The sequence below is a fragment of the Oncorhynchus gorbuscha genome, linkage group LG13 (genome assembly GCF_021184085.1).
Source record: "Oncorhynchus gorbuscha isolate QuinsamMale2020 ecotype Even-year linkage group LG13, OgorEven_v1.0, whole genome shotgun sequence".
Taxonomy (NCBI): domain Eukaryota; kingdom Metazoa; phylum Chordata; class Actinopteri; order Salmoniformes; family Salmonidae; genus Oncorhynchus; species Oncorhynchus gorbuscha.
The window spans coordinates 91650553-91669676 of record NC_060185.1 but is presented as its reverse complement, the minus strand read 5'-3'; the positions used below and the strand labels follow the sequence as shown (position 1 = coordinate 91669676).

General features: G+C 47.8%; 1 protein-coding gene across 1 annotated transcript in view; it reads left to right on the top strand.

The window, feature by feature from the left end:
- Positions 1 to 1192: 1192 nt before the first annotated feature.
- Positions 1193 to 19124, top strand: part of LOC123993697 (BTB/POZ domain-containing protein KCTD16-like) — a 36732-nt gene continuing 18800 nt past the window's right edge. The window contains exon 1 of the mRNA XM_046296106.1: positions 1193 to 2521. Within this exon, the coding sequence (XP_046152062.1) occupies positions 1681 to 2521 (841 nt within the window). The 5' untranslated portion in view covers positions 1193 to 1680. The remainder of the gene's footprint in view (positions 2522 to 19124) is intronic.

Sequence of the window (19124 nt, the reverse complement as noted above, 5' to 3'; positions counted from 1 at the left end):
GTACAGGCCTACTAAAGAGAATACAGACCTACTAAAGAGTACAGGCCTACTAAAGAGAATACAGACCTACCGAAGAGTAAAAAAACAAGAGCATTGGCTACTATTTACAAGCACATGACTATATACGACTGAGAAAAAATTGCCATACAAGCCGTTCTCAAAAGAACAAACAAGATAATATGTTACTATGCATTGCAACATAGGAGCTATTTAACGATAGTTACTGTGACAAGTAGGCCTTAAGTACTCACTCATGGCCACCATCATAGATTGTAAAACCAACGCACCCGCAGCAGATGGGCTACAGTATGAGTCAAAAGAACCTTAAAAAATATAGCAGTCAAACAAGTAAATGGTTCCAATTGTTTTTCCACCATTCATTTTCCCAACAGGGGATTTTAGAAACACTTAAAATAAGGGCTGTGTTTCATGTCTAGCAGGGATTTGTAGTTTTGCATGATGTCTACTTTGATGCTAATTATCTGAGAGTAAATAGAGACTAATATATTGATAAACGTCACCTTGTCCGAGAGAGATTTACACGGTAATCAAAACGTCACGCGAGGATAAGAAGACATGAAACACGGCCCTTATTTTAAGGGTTTCTAAAATCCCATTCATGGGGAGAAACGATTGTAACCATTTCTCTGTTTGACCACTAGGTTTTATGGGTATTATGACATCTCCACTGAGGGGCTCTATGGCCACCTGCAGCCGAACGGTACCTTTCCATGGTGTTGAACGGACACCCACTCACAGTCCAATCACTGTACCATAGCGCATCACAACATCCCAGCTTGAAATAGCTGGTGATCGACAATTAAGACATTATTCATCAGCATAGATACATCTTGGGAAGCAACAAAAACGGATAGTGGGCTTATTTAGTTTTTTGCTAATTTTATCATACACAGTTTTGAATTAGTCACCTGATATGTTTCAGCATATGGAAATCCCCAAATTAAATTCAAACTCAAATGTTATTATAGCCTATTAGGCTACTTTGCAGAATGTTAATATATTTTTTTATGGAATGTCATTCAGAATGTAGGCTATTCTACGCTACGTCGTACGTTTTCAAACGTAATTTTCCTTTAAGATGATGATGTAAGACGTTACTCCCCATTATGTTTTTCCACGCACCGCTGGAAAAACATCATCGTAACCGTTTTCACTCCGGTGCCAGCCTTGCCGTTATTTCTGCTCTCTTCTCTGCACAGCAATTTGGAGACGTAGAGATGGGAGCGCGCTGCACCGGCGTCCGGATTCCATCTTCACTTTCAGAAAAGAACAGCACGCGCAAGGCAATTTCAGCACAGTCTCTGTGGACAGCGAACGTGCCATTGATTCAGGCAGATAAAGTTACACTGGACTGTTAATATAAAACAAGGACTGGAGCTTGACTTGCAGAATCAAAGAAGTTGGACATTTTTATCCAGACCGGACTGAAGTGCAGAGGTGATCAATTATATTTTAGATCGATTATGGAATAATGGTGATTTCACGATGATTTCACTGTAGGATTATATTAATGGACTCAAAGCAATGGATGTGTGTAAAAATATGCGCGCGCTGCATGTGGGGACCGATTTAATTCAACAGAAGACATGCACATTCCATCCCATATAGAAAACTTTTTGGGAACATCTGCGCGCCACACCTTGACCGGGATTTGGTTTTATGCATGAACTAAAAATGGCACTGAGTGAGAATTGTAAAACCCAGCCGGCTAAAGAAACAGGGTCGGTGCAAAACCCGCCGTCTGATGTTATTGAACTAAACGTGGGAGGTCAGGTATACTATACTCGTCTCCATACTTTAACAAGCATCCCCAATTCCTTACTGGGACGGTTATTCTCCATCAAGAAGGGATCCTCGTCGAACGACTTGGCGCGGGACCTCAGGGGACGTTATTTTATCGACAGAGATGGTTTTCTGTTCAGATATGTCTTGGATTATTTGAGAGATAAGCAGGTCGTCCTACCGGATCACTTCCCGGAGAAAGGGAGGTTAAAACGGGAAGCAGAATACTTTGAACTGCCCAAACTGGTCAAACTGTTGGCGTCCGAGGAATCTAACATTTTTCAGGACGACCCGTTTCATAGTGATTTCGACAACGCGTCGCTAAGCAGCGACCAGCGGATATATTCCTCATACTCTCTGGACGGGAGATATGGATACTTAACCGTCGGTTTCAAAGGCACGTGCGCGGGGGGCAAAGACAGTCAGATTAACCCCAAAACCAAAAAAATAGTACCCAGAATCTTCATCAGCGGAAGGATCGGCCTCGCCAAAGAGGTGTTTGGAAACACCCTGAATGAGAGCCGAGACGCGGACAGGCCTGCGGACAGGTACACCTCCCGGTTCTTCCTCCGGTTCCGTCACCCGGAGCGGGCCTTTGACATGCTGTCGGAGAGCGGGTTCCACATCGTTGCCTGTAACTCGTTGCTCACCGCCTCTTCCATCAGCCATTACGCACCTGAGAAAGTATGGTCCAATTTCACGCAGTACGTCTTCTACCGTAAGTCATAGCTTATTTCCCTCACATAAAACACTTATTTAAAAGTATCGTTTAGGGTAGGCTCCATGTCACCATAGAACATGGAACACAATAAAACAACAGAACAAATTCTTATTTTCAATGATGCCTGGGAACAGTGGGTTAACTGCCTGTTCAGGGGCAGAATAACAGATTTGTACCTTGCAACCTTCCGGTTACTAGTCCAACGCTCTAACCACTAGGCTACCCTGCCGCCCCATGGCAGATGCATGTACTCCTGTGTTTTTCTCCATACCCTAGTCCTCCCATCAGAGTGAAACAGCAGGAACCGGTATTCATCAGAACAGGAAATGTTTCTCAAATTCTAAAATGTTCGTTCCTTGGCCCACTGTAAAAGCATTTTCTTAAATTTTGCTGAAAGAAGTGGATCTCTGTGAGGTCGTCGGCTGCCAAACCCCATTCATGTCAGTGTAGGACGAGTTGTGCATTCTTTAATGGGTCTTTGTGCACCAATGTTGTACTGGACTGTCAGTTGACTAATTGTAGACAGTCTGCTGCTTTGCACACCCTCCTAAGTCCTCTTTCATCAATTCACCATTTTCGACCACTGTTGGCTGGATGTCCTTTGGGTGGTGGAACATTCTGGAGACACAAGGGAAACTTTTGAGCGTGACACCGACTACCATACCCCCCCCCCGTTCAAAGGCTCGTAAATCTTTCTCCCTCTGAATGGCACACATACCCAATCCATGTCTCAAGATGTCTCAAGACTTAAAAATCCTTCTTTTACCCGTCTCCTCCCCTTCATCTACTCTGATTGAAGTGGATTTAACAAGTGACATCAATAAGGATCATAGCTTTCAGCTGGATGCCCCTGGTCAGTCTGTCATGGAAAGAGCAGGTGTTCTTAATGTTTTGTATACTCAGTGTACGTGCACTATGTTATACTGGGATGTAACCAATCAGAGATCAATCCCCAGCCGTCTGCATGAGGAAAGAAGACGTAGTAGCACACTGATTTAAAGCACCAGGCATCACTTCAAGTCTCAGGCAAGGTACAGACCACCCAAGCCTATTCTACAAACCTCCTCTGCCACACACACACACACACAATCCCTACTTGGTCTAAGCCAGACAGTTGTGCCGTTTAGCTGAAGGGGGAAAGACAGTTTGGCCACTGGCGACTGACTACCTACCTTCGTTAGTAAATCATCTGGCTCATCCCTCACTTTCTCTCTCCTCATCCCTCGCTTTCTCTCTCCTCATCCCCCGCTTCCTCTCTCCTCATCCCTCGCTTTCTCTCTCCTCATCCCTCACTTTCTCTCTCCTCACCCCTCGTTTTCTGTCTCCTCATCCCTCGCTTTCTCTCTCCTCATCCCCCGCTTCCTCTCTCCTCATCCCTCGCTTTCTCTCTCCTCATCCCCCGCTTCCTCTCTCCTCATCCCTCGCTTTCTCTCTCCTCATCCCTCCCTTTCTCTCTCCTCACCCCTCGTTTTCTGTCTCCTCATCCCTCGCTTTCTCTCTCCTCATCCCTCGCTTTCTCTCTCCTCATCCCTCGCTTCCTCTCTCCTCACCCCTCGCTTTCTGTCTCCTCTACCCTCGCTTTCTCTCTCCTCACCCCTCGCTTCCTCTCTCCTCATCCCTCGCTTTCTCTCTCCTCATCCCTCGCTTTCTCTCTCCTCATCCCTCGCTTTCTCTGTGCAGAGAGAGGAGGGAGATTTTGCAACATATGGCCAATTAAAATACACCTTGTTCATCATTCCAAATGGTTCCCCTCAGATTCCTGAATGAGATTCAGTTGGCAGGTCAGGCTTGGGGGTTGGGGTGGTGGAGGGTTTTAAGGAGGTGTAGTAACAAAGGATAACACATGGTTGGCTAATGATTTCCCTATGGAGTCGTTGATATCATTTTTATATAATAGGTGGGTGGAGATTGGGCATACAGTGTGGGTGATCACTGATGTCCTCTATCCTCATTGACAGACGCTTCTCCTGGACAGAGGGAAAAGGAGAGAGTGGGAGAGAAAGAGGGAGGAAGAGAGAGAGGTAGACCGGGTCAGAAGCAGACTGGGAAGAGGGAAAGGAGACTGGCAGAGGGAGTGGGAGAGAGAGAGAGGAGGGAGAGAGAGAGGGCAGGGAGGGAGAGTACAGCGGGAGAGAAGGGAGAGAGGGAGGGAGAGAGGGCAGGGAGGGAGAGTACAGCGGGAGAGAAGGGAGAGAGGGAGAGAGAGAGGGCAGGGAGGGAGAGTACAGCGGGAGAGAAGGGAGAGAGGGAGGGAGCGCCAGAGGAAAAGGAGACTGAGAAGGAGATGATATGAATGAGGCAGAATGATGAAGACTAGGTCAAAAGGAGATGAGACAGACAGGCAGAGAGAGAAAGAGAGGGTGGTGGAGAGAGTGAGAAAAAACAAAGAGTCAGGGAGAGAGGCAGAGGTCAAGAGAGAGGGAGAGAGTGACTAAGTCAGACAGAGAAAGAGAGACAGCGATCGAGAGGAAGAGGGGAACACTAGCGAGGGAGTGAGATGTTTCAGTCTTTGATTCTTATAAGTACTCTGGTGAACATGATTTATAGATGAATAGGACCAGTTACTACTGAAGTTAATATAACAAAATGTGTAAACAGGCAGAACACAGCACACTGATTGGAGCTGTAAACAGACAGAACACAGCACACTGATTGGAGCTGTAAACAGACAGAACACAGCACACTGATTGGAGCTGATTGGAGCTCCCAGAGTGTTCTAACAGAACACAGCACACTGATTGGAGCTCCCAGAGTTTTCTAACAGAACACAGCACACTGATTGGAGCTGTAAACAGGCAGAACACAGCACACTGATTGGAGAAGTAAACAGGCAGAACACAGCGCACTGATTGGAGCTGTAAACAGGCAGAACAAAGCACACTGATTGGAGCTCCCAGAGTGTTCTAACAGAACACAGCACACTGATTGGAGCTCCCAGAGTGTTCTAACAGAACACAGCACACTGATTGGAGCTGTAAACAGGCAGAACACAGCACACTGATTGGAGCTGTAAACAGGCAGAACACAGCACACTGATTGGAGCTGTAAACAGGCAGAACACAGCACACTGATTGGAGCTCCCAGAGTTTTCTAACAGAACACAGCACACTGATTGGAGCTGTAAACAGGCAGAACACAGCACACTGATTGGAGAAGTAAACAGGCAGAACACAGCGCACTGATTGGAGCTGTAAACAGGCAGAACACAGCATACTGATTGGAGCTCCCAGAGTGTTCTAACAGAACACAGCACACTGATTGGAGCTCCCAGAGTGTTCTAACAGAACACAGCACACTGATTGGAGCTGTAAACAGGCAGAACACAGCACACTGATTGGAGCTCCCACAGTGTTCTGACAGAACACAGCACACTGATTGGAGCTCCCAGAGTGTTCTGATAGAACACAGCACACTGATTGGAGCTCCCAGAGTGTTCTGATAGAACATAGCACACTGATTGGAGCTCCCAGAGTGTTCTGATAGAACACAGCACACTGATTGGAGCTCCCAGAGTGTTCTGACAGAACACAGCACACTGATTGGAGCTCCCAGAGTGTTCTGATAGAACACAGCACACTGATTGGAGCTCCCAGAGTGTTCTGACAGAACACAGTACACTGTTTGGAGCTCCCAGAGCGTTCTAACAGAACACAGCACACTGATTGGAGCTCCCAGAGCGTTCTAACAGAACACAGCACACTGATTGGAGCTCCCAGAGTGTTCTGATTCATGCTGTTTGTTAGTGAGACTATATTCTGAAGGTGTGTTCCACATACACAACAGCCCAGTCTCTTTCTCTTTGCCTCAAACTTCTCTCTCTGTTTATCTTTCCCCTGAGTCCCCTCCTCGTCTTCCTCGTTTCCTCTCTTCTCTCTCTCTTTCAGTCTTATCTCTCTCTCCTCTGTTTACTTTCCTCTCCTTCTCTCATTCTCTGTTTACTTTCCTCTCCTTCTCTCCTCTCTCAGTTTACTTTCCTCTCCTTCTCTCCTCTCTCTGTTTACTTTCCTCTCCTTCTCTCCTCCTCCCATCTCTGTTTCTTCTCCTCTCCTTCTCTCCTCTCTCTGTTTACTTTCCTCTCATTCTCTCCTCCTCCCATCTCTGTTTCCTCTCCTCTCCTTCTCTCCTCTCTCTGTTTCCTCTCCTTCTCTCCTCTCTCTGTTTCCTCTCCTTCTCTCATTCACTGTTTACTTTCCTCTCCTTCTCTCCTCTCTCTGTTTACTTTCCTCTCCTTCTCTCCTTCTCTCCTCTCTCTGTTTACTTTCCTCTCCTTCTCTCCTCTCTCTGTTTACTTTCCTCTCCTTCTCTCCTCCTCCCATCTCTGTTTCCTCTCCTCTCCTTCTCTCCTCTCTCTGTTTCCTCTCCTTCTCTCCTCTCCTTCTCTCCTCTCTCTGTTTCCTCTCCTCTCCTTCTCTCCTCTCTCTCTTTCCTCTCCTCTCCTCTCCTTCTCTCCTCTCTCTGTTTCCTCTCCTCTCCTTCTCTCCTCTCTCTGTTTCCTCTCCTCTCCTCTCTCTGTTTCCTCTCCTTCTCTCCTCTCTCTGTTTCCTCTCCTCTCCTTCTCTCCTCTCTCTGTCCCTCTAACCCATGTTTTTCTCCCTCTCCCTGGCTCCAGAGTAGTTGGTTTCATTCGAGAAGAAAAATAAAGTAAGAGACAAAGACTCAGTCCTGTGCTGCCGGTCCCTGTAGTTCTTTTACAGAATCCAGTGAGTCTTCGTGAGTCCTCTCAGCATCTGTGTTGGACTACAACGCCCAACAGACACCAGAGCCTACATTAGCATATGGATGGATTGACTTTATTTTCCAGCAGGCACCAGAACAGCTGTTTTACCAATTTCCTTTACTTCCTTGCCTGAGTGATTGATAATGTCTCATCTGTGGTGAGTCTGACAGTCAGTCGTAAGATTCAGTCCCTTGTTAACCCTAACCCCTTGTTACGAAAATGCATTGTTGTTCTGTCAATGATTATCATCATGTTGTCCCAAATGGCACCCTGTTCCCTTTATAGTGCACTACTTTTGACCATGGTCCATAGGGTAGTGCACTACTTTTGACCATGGTCCATAGGGTAGTGCACTACTTTTGACCATGGTCCATAGGGTAGTGCACTACTTTTGACCAGGGCCCATAGGGTAGTGCACTACTTTTGACCATGGCCCATAGGGTAGTGCACTACTTTTGACCATGGCCCACAGGGAAGTGCACTACTTTTGACCATGGCCCATAGGGTAGTGCACTACTTTTGACCATGGCTGATAGGGTAGTGCACTACTTTTGACCAGAGTCCATAGGGTAGTGCACTACTTTTGACCTGGACCCATAGGGTAGTGCACTACTTTTGACCATGGCTGATAGGGTAGTGCACTACTTTTGACCATGGCTGATAGGGCTCTAGTGCCATTAGGCTGCAATTTGGGATGCAGGCTCAGTTTATCTTCTGTTCAGAAGATACACTGAGACATTCGGTATGGATGAGGTCTCACACTGAGACATTCGGTATGGATGAGGTCTCACACTGAGACATTTGGTATGGATGAGGTCTCACACTGAGACATTCAATATGGATGAGGTCTCACACTGAGACATTCAATATGGATGAGGTCTCACACTGAGACATTCAATATGGATGAGGTCTCACACTGAGACATTCAATATGGATGAGGTCTCACACTGAAACATTCAATATGGATAAGGTCTCACACTGAGACATTCAGTATGGATGAGGTCTCACACTGAGACATTCAATATGGATGAGTTCTCACACTGAGACATTCAATATGGATGAGGTCTCACACTGAAACATTCAATATGGATGAGGTCTCACACTGAGGCATTCAGTATGGATGATGTCTCACATTGAGACATTCAGTATGGATGAGGTCTCACACTGAGACATTCAGTATGGATGAGGTCTCACACTGAGACATTCAGTATGGATGAGGTCTCACACTGAGACATTCAGTATGGATGAGGTCTCACACTGAGACATTCAGTATGGATGAGGTCTCACACTGAGACATTCAGTATGGATGAGGTCTCACGCATTCCAATTCATCACAAATGTGTTAGATGGGGTTGAGATCAGGGCTCTGTGCAGGCCAGTCAAGTTCTTCCACACCGATCTCGACAAACCATTTACACTACCTTTCAAAAGTTTGGGTTCACTTAGAAATGTCCTTGTTTTCCATGAAAACATACATGAAATGAGTTGCAAGATGAATAGGAAATATAGTCAAGACGTTGACAAGGTTAGAAATAATGATTTTTAATTTAAATAATAATTGTGTCCTTCAAAACTTTGCTTTCGTCAAATAATCCTCCATTTACAGCCTTGCAGACCTTTGCATTCTAGTTGTCAATTTGAAGAGGTAATCTGAAGAGATTTCACTCCATGCTTCCTGAAGCATCTCCCACAAGTTGGATTGGCTTGATGGGCACTTCTTACGGTCAAGCTGCTCCCACAACAGCTCAATAGGGTTGAGATCCGGTGACTGTGCTGTCCACTCCATTATAGACAGAATACCAGCTGACTGCTTCTTCCCTAAATAGTTCTTGCATAGTTTGGAGCTGTGCTTTGGGTCATTGTCCTGTTGTAGGAGGAAATTGGCTCCAACAAAGCGCCGTCCACAGGGTATGGCATGACGTTGCAAAATAGAGTGATATTATTCCTTCTTTAAGACCCCTTTTACCCTGTACAAATCTCCCACTTTACCACCACCAAAGCCCCCCCCAGACCATCACATTGCCTCCCCCAGACCTTCACATTGCCACCCCCAGACCAACACATTGCCTCCCCCAGACCATCACATTGCCTCCAGACCAACACATTGCAGACCAACACATTGCCTCCCCCAGACCATCAGACCATTGCCATCACATCCTCCCCAGACCATCACATTGCCTCCCCAGACCATCATTGCCTCCCCAGACCAACACATTGCCTCCCCCAGACCAACACATTGCCTCCCCCAGACCAACACATTGCCTCCCCCAGCCTCCCCAGACCATCACATTGCCTCCCCCAGACCAACACATTGCCTCCCCCAGACCATCACATTGCCTCCCCCCAGAGACCATCACATTGCCTCCCCCAGACCAACACATTGCCTCCCCCAGACCAACACATTGCCTCCCCCAGACCAACACATTGCCTCCCCCAGACCATCACATTGCCTCCCCCAGACCAACACATTGCCTCCACCATGCTTGACAGATGATTCACTCCTCCAGCATATTTTCATTTTTATTCGTCTCACGAATGTTCTTCTTTGTGATCCGAACACCTCAAACTTAGATTCTCCTGTCCATAACGCTTTTTCCCCCCAATCTTCCCCTGTTCAGTGTCTGTGTTTTTTCCCAATCTTCCCCTGTTCAGTGTCTGTGTTTTTTCCCAATCTTCCTCTGTTCAGTGTCTGTGTTTTTCCCCCAATCTTCCCCTGTTCAGTGTCTGTGTTTTTTCCCAATCTTCCTCTGTCCAGTGTCTGTGTTTTTTCCCAATCTTCCTCTGTTCAGTGTCTGTTTTTTTCCCAATCTTCCTCTGTTCAGTGTCTGTGTTTTCCCCCCATCGTAATCTTTTCCTTTTATTGGCCAGTCTGAGTCATAACACTCGCTGTGCGTCCAAAATGCCACCCTATTCCCTATATGGTGCACTACTTTTGACCAAAGGCCTATGGACCCTGTTCCTCCCTCCCCCAATCTTCCTCCCTCCCTCCCCCAATCTTCCTCTGTCCTCCCTCCCTCCCTCCCTCCCTCCCTCCCTCCCTCCCTCCCTCCCTCCCTCCCTCCCTCCCTCCCTCCCTCCCTCCCTCCCTCCCTCCCTCCCTCCCTCCCTCCCTCCCTCCTCCCTTCCTTCTGTGTCCCTCCTCCCTTCCGGTCCCTCCCTCCCTCCCCCTTCCAGGTCCCTCCCTCCCTCCCTCCCTTCCCTCCCTCCCTTTTTCCCCCCTCCCTCCCTCCCTCCCTCCCTCCCTCCCTCCCACTCCCTCCCTCCCTCCCTCCCCCTCCCTCCCTGTCTCTCCCTCCCTCCCCTATGGTCTCTCCCTCCCTCCCTCCTGGTCTCTCCCTCCCTCCCTCCCTCCCTCCCTGTCTCCCGGTCTCTCCCTCCCTCCCTCCCTGTCTCTCCCTCCCTCCCTGCATGTCTGTAAGTGAAGAAACGTGTGTTATAGCAGAAATCCATCGAACCTGAATCTCATCACCACCAATTAGCAGCTGCAGAACAGCTGACATCTTGCTCCTGGCCGTTCCCTACACTCCCAGTAACCTCGACCCCCTCCATCCATCTTCACTCCCTCCCTCCATCTCTCCCTCTATCCTCCCTCACTCTCTCCATCTCTCCCTCCATCTCTCCCTCCATCTCTTCCTCAATCTCTCCATCTCTCCCTCCATCCTCACCCTCTCCACCCCCATCTCACTTCTCCATCTCTCCCTTTGCCTCCCTCCCTTCATCCTCAATCTCTCCATCTCTCCCTCCATCCTCACTCCCTCCATCCCCCCACTCTCTCCATCTCTCCCTCCATCCTCACTCCCTCCATCCCGCCCATCTCTCTCCATCTCTCCCTCCACCCCCCACTGCCTCCATCTCCCTCCATCCTTACTCCCTCCATCCCCCCCTCACTCACTCCATCTCTTCCTCTGCCTGCCTCCCTCCCTTCATCCTCACTCACTCCATCTCTCCCTCCATCCTCACCCCCTCCATCCCCCCTCACTCCCTCCATCCTCTCCCTCCATCCCCGCCCCTCTCTCCCATCTCTCCCTCCATCCTCACTCCCTCCATCCCCGCCTCACTCTCTCCATCTCTCCCTCCATCCTCACTCCCTCCATCCCCGCCTCACTCTCTCCATCTCTCCCTCTGCCTCCCTCCCTCTCTCCATCCTCCCCTATAATCGACTAATTATTCATTTCAAAAATGTGTCCCAAATGGCACCCTATTCCCTACACCGTGCACTAGTTTTGACCAGAAGTAGTGCACTATCTAGGGAATAGGGTGCCATTTGGGTCACATATTGCATCATTGATCTCATCCAGGTCCCTGGTCTGAATGATGTCTTTGTTAGACAGTGATTGTAATCAGTGTGTTCTCACCTAGAGGTGGAAAACTGGCCGTGTTTCTGGGGATAAATGACCAGTGAAGGTTTAAGTTTAGGCCAGCGGCGTAGCGTAGTTCTGAGGATTTTATAACGCCCGTGGCTCAGGCTATATGCATTATTTAGTTGTTGTGTTTGTAGAATGGATGCATTTTGTATCTTGTTGGTAGTTAGCTATAAACAGTGTGGGTTTGGTTCAAACAAAAGGACAACGAGACGTGGTGTGGTCACAAAAGCATACAGGAATTCAAATCCTTCTGTTCACCTGATTTAGAATTCCTCACAATCAAATGTCGACCGCATTATCTACCAAGGGAATTATTTTCGATTATAATCACGGCCGTATATATTCCCCCCCAAGCTGACACATAGATCGCTCTGAACGAACTTTACTTGACTCTTTGCAAACTGGAATCCATACATCCTGAGGCTGCATTCATTGTAGCTGGGGATTTTAACAAGGCTAATCTGAAAACAAGACTCCCTAAATTGTATCAGCATATCGATTGCGCAACCAGGGCTGGCAAAACCTTGGATCACGGCTATTCTAACTTCCGTGACGCATATAAGGCCCTGCCCCGCCCTCCTTTCGGAAAAGCTGACCACGACTCCATTTTGTTGATCCCTGCCTACAGACAGAAACTAAAACAAGAAGCTCCCACGCTGAGGTCTGTTCAACGCTGGTCCGACCAATCTGATTCCACGCTTCAAGACTGCTTCGATCACATGGATTGGGATATGTTCCGCATTGCGTCCAACAACAACATTGACGAATACGCTGATTCGGTGTACGAGTTCATGAGAACGTGCGTTGAAGATGTCATTCCCATAGCAACGATTAAAACATTCCCAAACCAGAAACCGTGGATTGATGGCAGCATTCGCGTGTAACTGAAAGCGCGAACCACTGCTTTTAACCAGGGCAAGGTGACCGGAAATATGACCGAATAAAAATAGTGTAGCTATTCCCTCCGCAAGGCAATCAAACAAGCTAAGCGTCAGTATAGAGACAAAGTAGAGTCGCAATTCAACGGCTCAGTTACGATAGGTATGTGGCAGGGTCTACAGTCAATCACGGATTACAAAAAGAAAACCAGCCCCGTCACGGACCAGGATGTCTTGCTCCCAGGCAGACTAAATAACTTTTTTGCCCGCTTTGAGGACACCTACACCACCCAGTGCCACTGACACGGCCCGCAACCAAAACATGCGGCCTCTCCTTCACTGCAGCCGAGGTGAGTAAAACATTTAAACGTGTTAAGCCTCGCAAGGCTGCAGGCCCAGACGGCATCCCCAGCCGCGCCCTCAGAGCATGCACAGACCAGCTGGCTGGTGTGTTTAAGGACATATTCAATCAATCCCTATCCCAGTCTGCTGTTCCCTCATGCTTCGAGGGCCACCATTGTTCCTGTTCCCAAGAAAGCTAAGGTAACTGAGCTAAACGACTACCGCCCCGTAGCACTCACTTCCGTCATCATGAAGTGCTTTGAGAGACTAGTCAAGGACCATATCACCTCCACCCTACCTGACACCCTAGACCCACTCCAATTTGCTTACCGCCCAAATAGGTCCACAGACGGAATACCTATGTGAGAATGCTGTTCATCGACTACAGCTCGGCATTTAACACCATAGTACCCTCCAAGCTTGTCATCAAGCTCGAGACCCTGGGTCTCGACCCGCCCTGTGCAGCTGGGTACTGGACTTCCTGATGGGCCGCCCCCAGGTGGTGAGGGTAGGCAACAACATCTCCACCCCGCTGATCCTCAACACTGGGGCCCCACATGGGTGTGTTCTGAGCCCTCTCCTGTACTCCCTGTTCACCCACGACTGCGTGGCCACGCATACCTCCAACTAAATCATCAAGTTTGCGGACGACACAACAGTGGTAGGCTTGATTACCAACAACGACGAGACGGCCTACAGGGAGGAGGTGAGGGCCCTCGGAGTGTGGTGTCAGGAAAATAACCTCACACTCAACGTCAACAAAACTAAGGAGATGATTGTGGACTTCAGGAAACAGCAGAGGGAACACCCCCCTATCCACATCGATGGAACAGTAGTGGAGAGGGTAGCAAGTTTTAAGTTCCTCGGCATACACATCACAGACAAACTGAATTGGTCCACCCAGGGGGCAAACTACCTGCCCTCCAGGACACCTACACCACCCGATGTTACAGGAAGGCCATAAAGATCATCAAGGACAACAACCACCCGAGCCACTGCCTGTTCACCCCGCTATCATCCAGAAGGCGAGGTCAGTACAGGTGCATCAAAGCTGGGACCGAGAGACTGAAAACAGCTTCTATCTCAAGGCCATCAGACAGTTCAACAGCCACCACTAACATTGAGTGGCTGCTGCCAACACACTGACTCAACTCCAGCCACCTTAATAATGGGAATTGATGGGAAATTATGTAAAATATATCACTAGCCACTTTAAACAATGCTACCTAATATAATGTTTACATACCCTACATTATTCATCTCATATGTATACGTATATACTGTACTCTATATCATCTACTGCATCTTTATGTAATACATGTATCACTAGCCACTTTAACTATGCCACTTTGTTTACATACTCATCTCATATGTATATACTGTACTCGATACCATCTACTGTATCTTGCCTATGCCGCTCTGTACCATCACTCATTCATATATCTTTATGTACATATTCTTTATCCCCTTACACTTGTGTGTGTATAAGACAGTAGTTTTGGAATTGTTAGTTAGATTACTTGTTGGTTATTACTGCATTGTCGGAACTAGAAGCACAAGCATTTCACTACACTCGCACTAACATCTGCTAACCATGTGTATGTGACAAATACAATTTGATTTGATTTGAATTTTGTAATTGAGGCCCGACAGTTTCTTTCCTTCTTTACAGTGACACTGTCTTCTCCTTCTCATCTCGGTCTCGGTCTCTGTCAAGACATATACCTTGTCACAGGCCAGCTCATAGGCTGTGGCTCATAGGCTGTGGCTCATAGGCTGTGGCTCATAGGCTGTGGCTCATAGGCTGTGGCTCATAGGCTGTGGCAAAAATGAGGGGACACGAACAGCAGGTATAGACCAATCAAAAAGCTTCTTTATTGTAAACCAAAATGATTAACTTTAAACAAAGAAAAGGGAATGAGGTGTGAAAGTATCATAATGTGAGGTGTATGTAAAGTGCAGGGATGCGTGAATCTCTGTGTGTGAATGACTGAGTGAAAACTATGCAAAACTACAAAGGAACAAACAAAACAGGATCATACCTGGAGGAGCAGAGAGAGAGAGAGAGACCAGAGTGATTAGAGAAGCCGTTTAAATGCACTTAGCCCAGGTGGATCCAATCACTAACGACCCTCCTCTGCCTGCAGGAGGAACCGCCCCTGCACTGCAGAGGAGGGGCCGTGACAACGTGATGACAAGAGCTCTTAAAACTCCAGACACTATCCTTCTCTCCCTGCCTCATCCCTCAGCCTGTATCATCCCTCTCTCCCTGTCTCAGTGTCTCATCTCTCTCTCCCTGCCTCATCCCTCTCCTTGTCTCATCCCTCTCTCCCTGTCTGTGTCTCATCCCTCTCTCCCCTCTCCCTGTCTCATTAATCTCTCCTTGTCTCATTCCTCTCTCCTTGTCTCATCCCTCTCTCCCCTCTCCCTGTCTCATTCCTCTCTCCTTGTCTCATCCCCTCTCCCCTCTCCCTGTCTCATCCCTCTCTCCCATCTCCCTGTCTCATTCCTCTCTCCATTTCTCATCCCTCTCTCCCCTCTCCCTGTCTCATCCCTATCTCCATGTCTCATCCCTCTCTCCCTGTCTCATCCCTCTCGCCCGTCTCATCCCTCTCTCCCTATCTCATCCCTCTCTCCCCGTCTCATCCCTCTCTCCCCGTCTCATCCCTCTCTCCCTGTCTCATCCCTCTCTCCCCGTCTCATCCCTCTCTCCCTGTCTCATCTCTCTCTCCCCGTCTCATCCCTCTCTCCCCGTCTCATCCCTGTCTCCGTGTCTCATCCCTCTCTCCATGTCTATTCCCTCTCTCCCTCTCTCCATGTCTCATCCCTCTCTTCCCGTCTCATCCCTCTCTCCCCGTCTCATCCCTCTCTCCCTGTCTCATCCCTCTCTCCCTGTCTCATCCCTCTCTCCCCGTCTCATCCCTCTCTCCCTGTCTCATCCCTCTCTCCCTGTCTCATCCCTCTCTCCCCATCTCATCCCTCTCTCCCTGTCTCATCCCTCTCTCCCTGTCTCATCCCTATCTCCCTGTCTCATCCATCTCTCCCTGTCTCATCCCTCTCTCCGGCTCATCCCTATCTTCGTCTCATCCCTATCTCCATGTCTCATCCCTCTCTCCCCGCCTCATCCCCCTCTCCCTGTCTCATCCCTGCCTCGTCTCACTCTATCAGCGAGGAGCTATGCTTATGGAGGAATGGAGAGATGAGGGGATGGGGAGCTAGGACTGGGGAAGGGACATCGCCTTGCCTGTATCTTCCCGCCAGTAAGACATACAGCCAGTCATGTGTGTGCCTTCCAACCTCCGCTTGTCATTGTCAATCAGAAATATGTAATTGTCACTTTGCTAGTGGACAGCAAGGCTGGTGATGAGTCAGACCAGCACGACTCTGCTGTATAGACTGGTGGGCTTCTAACTCTGCTATATAGACTGGTGGGCTTCTAACTCTGCTATATAGACTGGTGGGCTTCTAACCATCTAACTCTGCTATATAGACTGGTGGGCTTCTAACCATCTAACTCTGCTGTATAGACTGGTGGGCTTCTAACCATCTAACTCTGCTATATAGACTGGTGGGCTTCTAACTCTGCTATATAGACTGGTGGGCTTCTAACCATCTAACTCTGCTGTATAGACTGGTGGGCTTCTAACTCTGCTATATAGACTGGTGGGCTTCTAACCATCTAACTCTGCTATATAGACTGGTGGGCTTCTAACCATCTAACTCTGCTATATAGAGTGGTGGGCTTCTAACTCTGCTATATAGACTGGTGGGCTTCTAACCATCTAACTCTGCTATATAGACTGGTGGGCTTCTAACCATCTAACTCTGCTATATAGACTGGTGGGCTTCTAACCATCTAACTCTGCTATATAGACTGGTGGGCTTCTAACTCTGCTATATAGACTGGTGGGCTTCTAACCATCTAACTCTGCTATATAGACTGGTGGGCTTCTAACCATCTAACTCTGCTATATAGACTGGTGGGCTTCTAACCATCTAACTCTGCTATATAGACTGGTGGGCTTCTAACTCTGCTATATAGACTGGTGGGCTTCTAACTCTGCTATATAGACTGGTGTGCTTCTAACTCTGCTATATAGACTGGTGGGCTTCTAACCATCTAACTCTGCTGTATAGACTGGTGGGCTTCTAACTCTGCTATATAGACTGGTGGGCTTCTAACTCTGCTATATAGACTGGTGGGCTTCTAACCATCTAACTCTGCTATATAGACTGGTGGGCTTCTAACCATCTAACTCTGCTATATAGACTGGTGGGCTTCTAACTCTGCTATATAGACTGGTGGGCTTCTAACCATCTAACTCTGCTGTATAGACTGGTGGGCTTCTAACTCTGCTATATAGACTGGTGGGCTTCTAACCATCTAACTCTGCTATATAGACTGGTGGGCTTCTAACCATCTAACTCTGCTATATAGACTGGTGGGCTTCTAACTCTGCTATATAGACTGGTGGGCTTCTAACCATCTAACTCTGCTGTATAGACTGGTGGGCTTCTAACCATCTAACTCTGCTATATAGGCTGGTGGGCTTCTAACCATCTAACTCTGCTATATAGGCTGGTGGGCTTCTAACCATCTAACTCTGCTATATAGGCTGGTGGGCTTCTAACCATCTAACTCTGCTATATAGACTGGTGGGCTTCTAACCATCTAACTCTGCTATATAGGCTGGTGGGCTTCTAACTCTGCTGTATAGACTGGTGGGCTTCTAACTCTGCTATATAGACTGGTGGGCTTCTAACCATCTAACTCTGCTATATAGACTGGTGGGCTTCTAACCATCTAACTCTGCTATATAGACTGGTGGGCTTCTAACTCTGCTATATAGACTGGTGGGCTTCTAACTCTGCTATATAGACTGGTGGGCTTCTAACTCTGCTATATAGACTGGTGGGCTTCTAACCATCTAACTCTGCTATATAGACTGGTGGGCTTCTAACCATCTAACTCTGCTATATAGGCTGGTGGGCTTCTAACCATCTAACTCTGCTATATAGGCTGGTGGGCTTCTAACCATCTAACTCTGCTATATAGACTGGTGGGCTTCTAACCATCTAACTCTGCTATATAGGCTGGTGGGCTTCTAACTCTGCTGTATAGACTGGTGGGCTTCTAACTCTGCTATATAGACTGGTGGGCTTCTAACCATCTAACTCTGCTATATAGACTGGTGGGCTTCTAACTCTGCTATATAGACTGGTGGGCTTCTAACTCTGCTATATAGACTGGTGGGCTTCTAACTCTGCTATATAGACTGGTGGGCTTCTAACCATCTAACTCTGCTATATAGACTGGTGGGCTTCTAACCATCTAACTCTGCTGTATAGACTGGTGGGCTTCTAACTCTGCTATATAGACTGGTGGGCTTCTAACTCTGCTATATAGACTGGTGGGCTTCTAACCATCTAACTCTGCTATATAGACTGGTGGGCTTCTAACCATCTAACTCTGCTGTATAGGCTGGTGGGCTTCTAACTCTGCTATATAGACTGGTGGGCTTCTAACCATCTAACTCTGCTATATAGACTGGTGGGCTTCTAACCATCTAACTCTGCTGTATAGACTGGTGGGCTTCTAACCATCTAACTCTGCTATATAGACTGGTGGGCTTCTAACCATCTAACTCTGCTATATAGACTGGTGGGCTTCTAACCATCTAACTCTGCTATATAGACTGGTGGGCTTCTAACCATCTAACTCTGCTATATAGACTGGTGGGCTTCTAACCATCTAACTCTGCTATATAGACTGGTGGGCTTCTAACTCTGCTATATAGACTGGTGGGCTTCTAACCATCTAACTCTGCTATATAGGCTGGTGGGCTTCTAACTCTGCTGTATAGACTGGTGGGCTTCTAACTCTGCTGTATAGACTGGTGGGCTTCTAACCATCTAACTCTGCTGTATAGGCTGGTGGGCTTCTAACTCTGCTATATAGACTGGTGGGCTTCTAACCATCTAACTCTGCTATATAGACTGGTGGGCTTCTAACCATCTAACTCTGCTGTATAGACTGGTGGGCTTCTAACCATCTAACTCTGCTATATAGACTGGTGGGCTTCTAACCATCTAACTCTGCTATATAGACTGGTGGGCTTCTAACCATCTAACTCTGCTATATAGACTGGTGGGCTTCTAACCATCTAACTCTGCTATATAGACTGGTGGGCTTCTAACCATCTAACTCTGCTATATAGACTGGTGGGCTTCTAACTCTGCTATATAGACTGGTGGGCTTCTAACCATCTAACTCTGCTATATAGGCTGGTGGGCTTCTA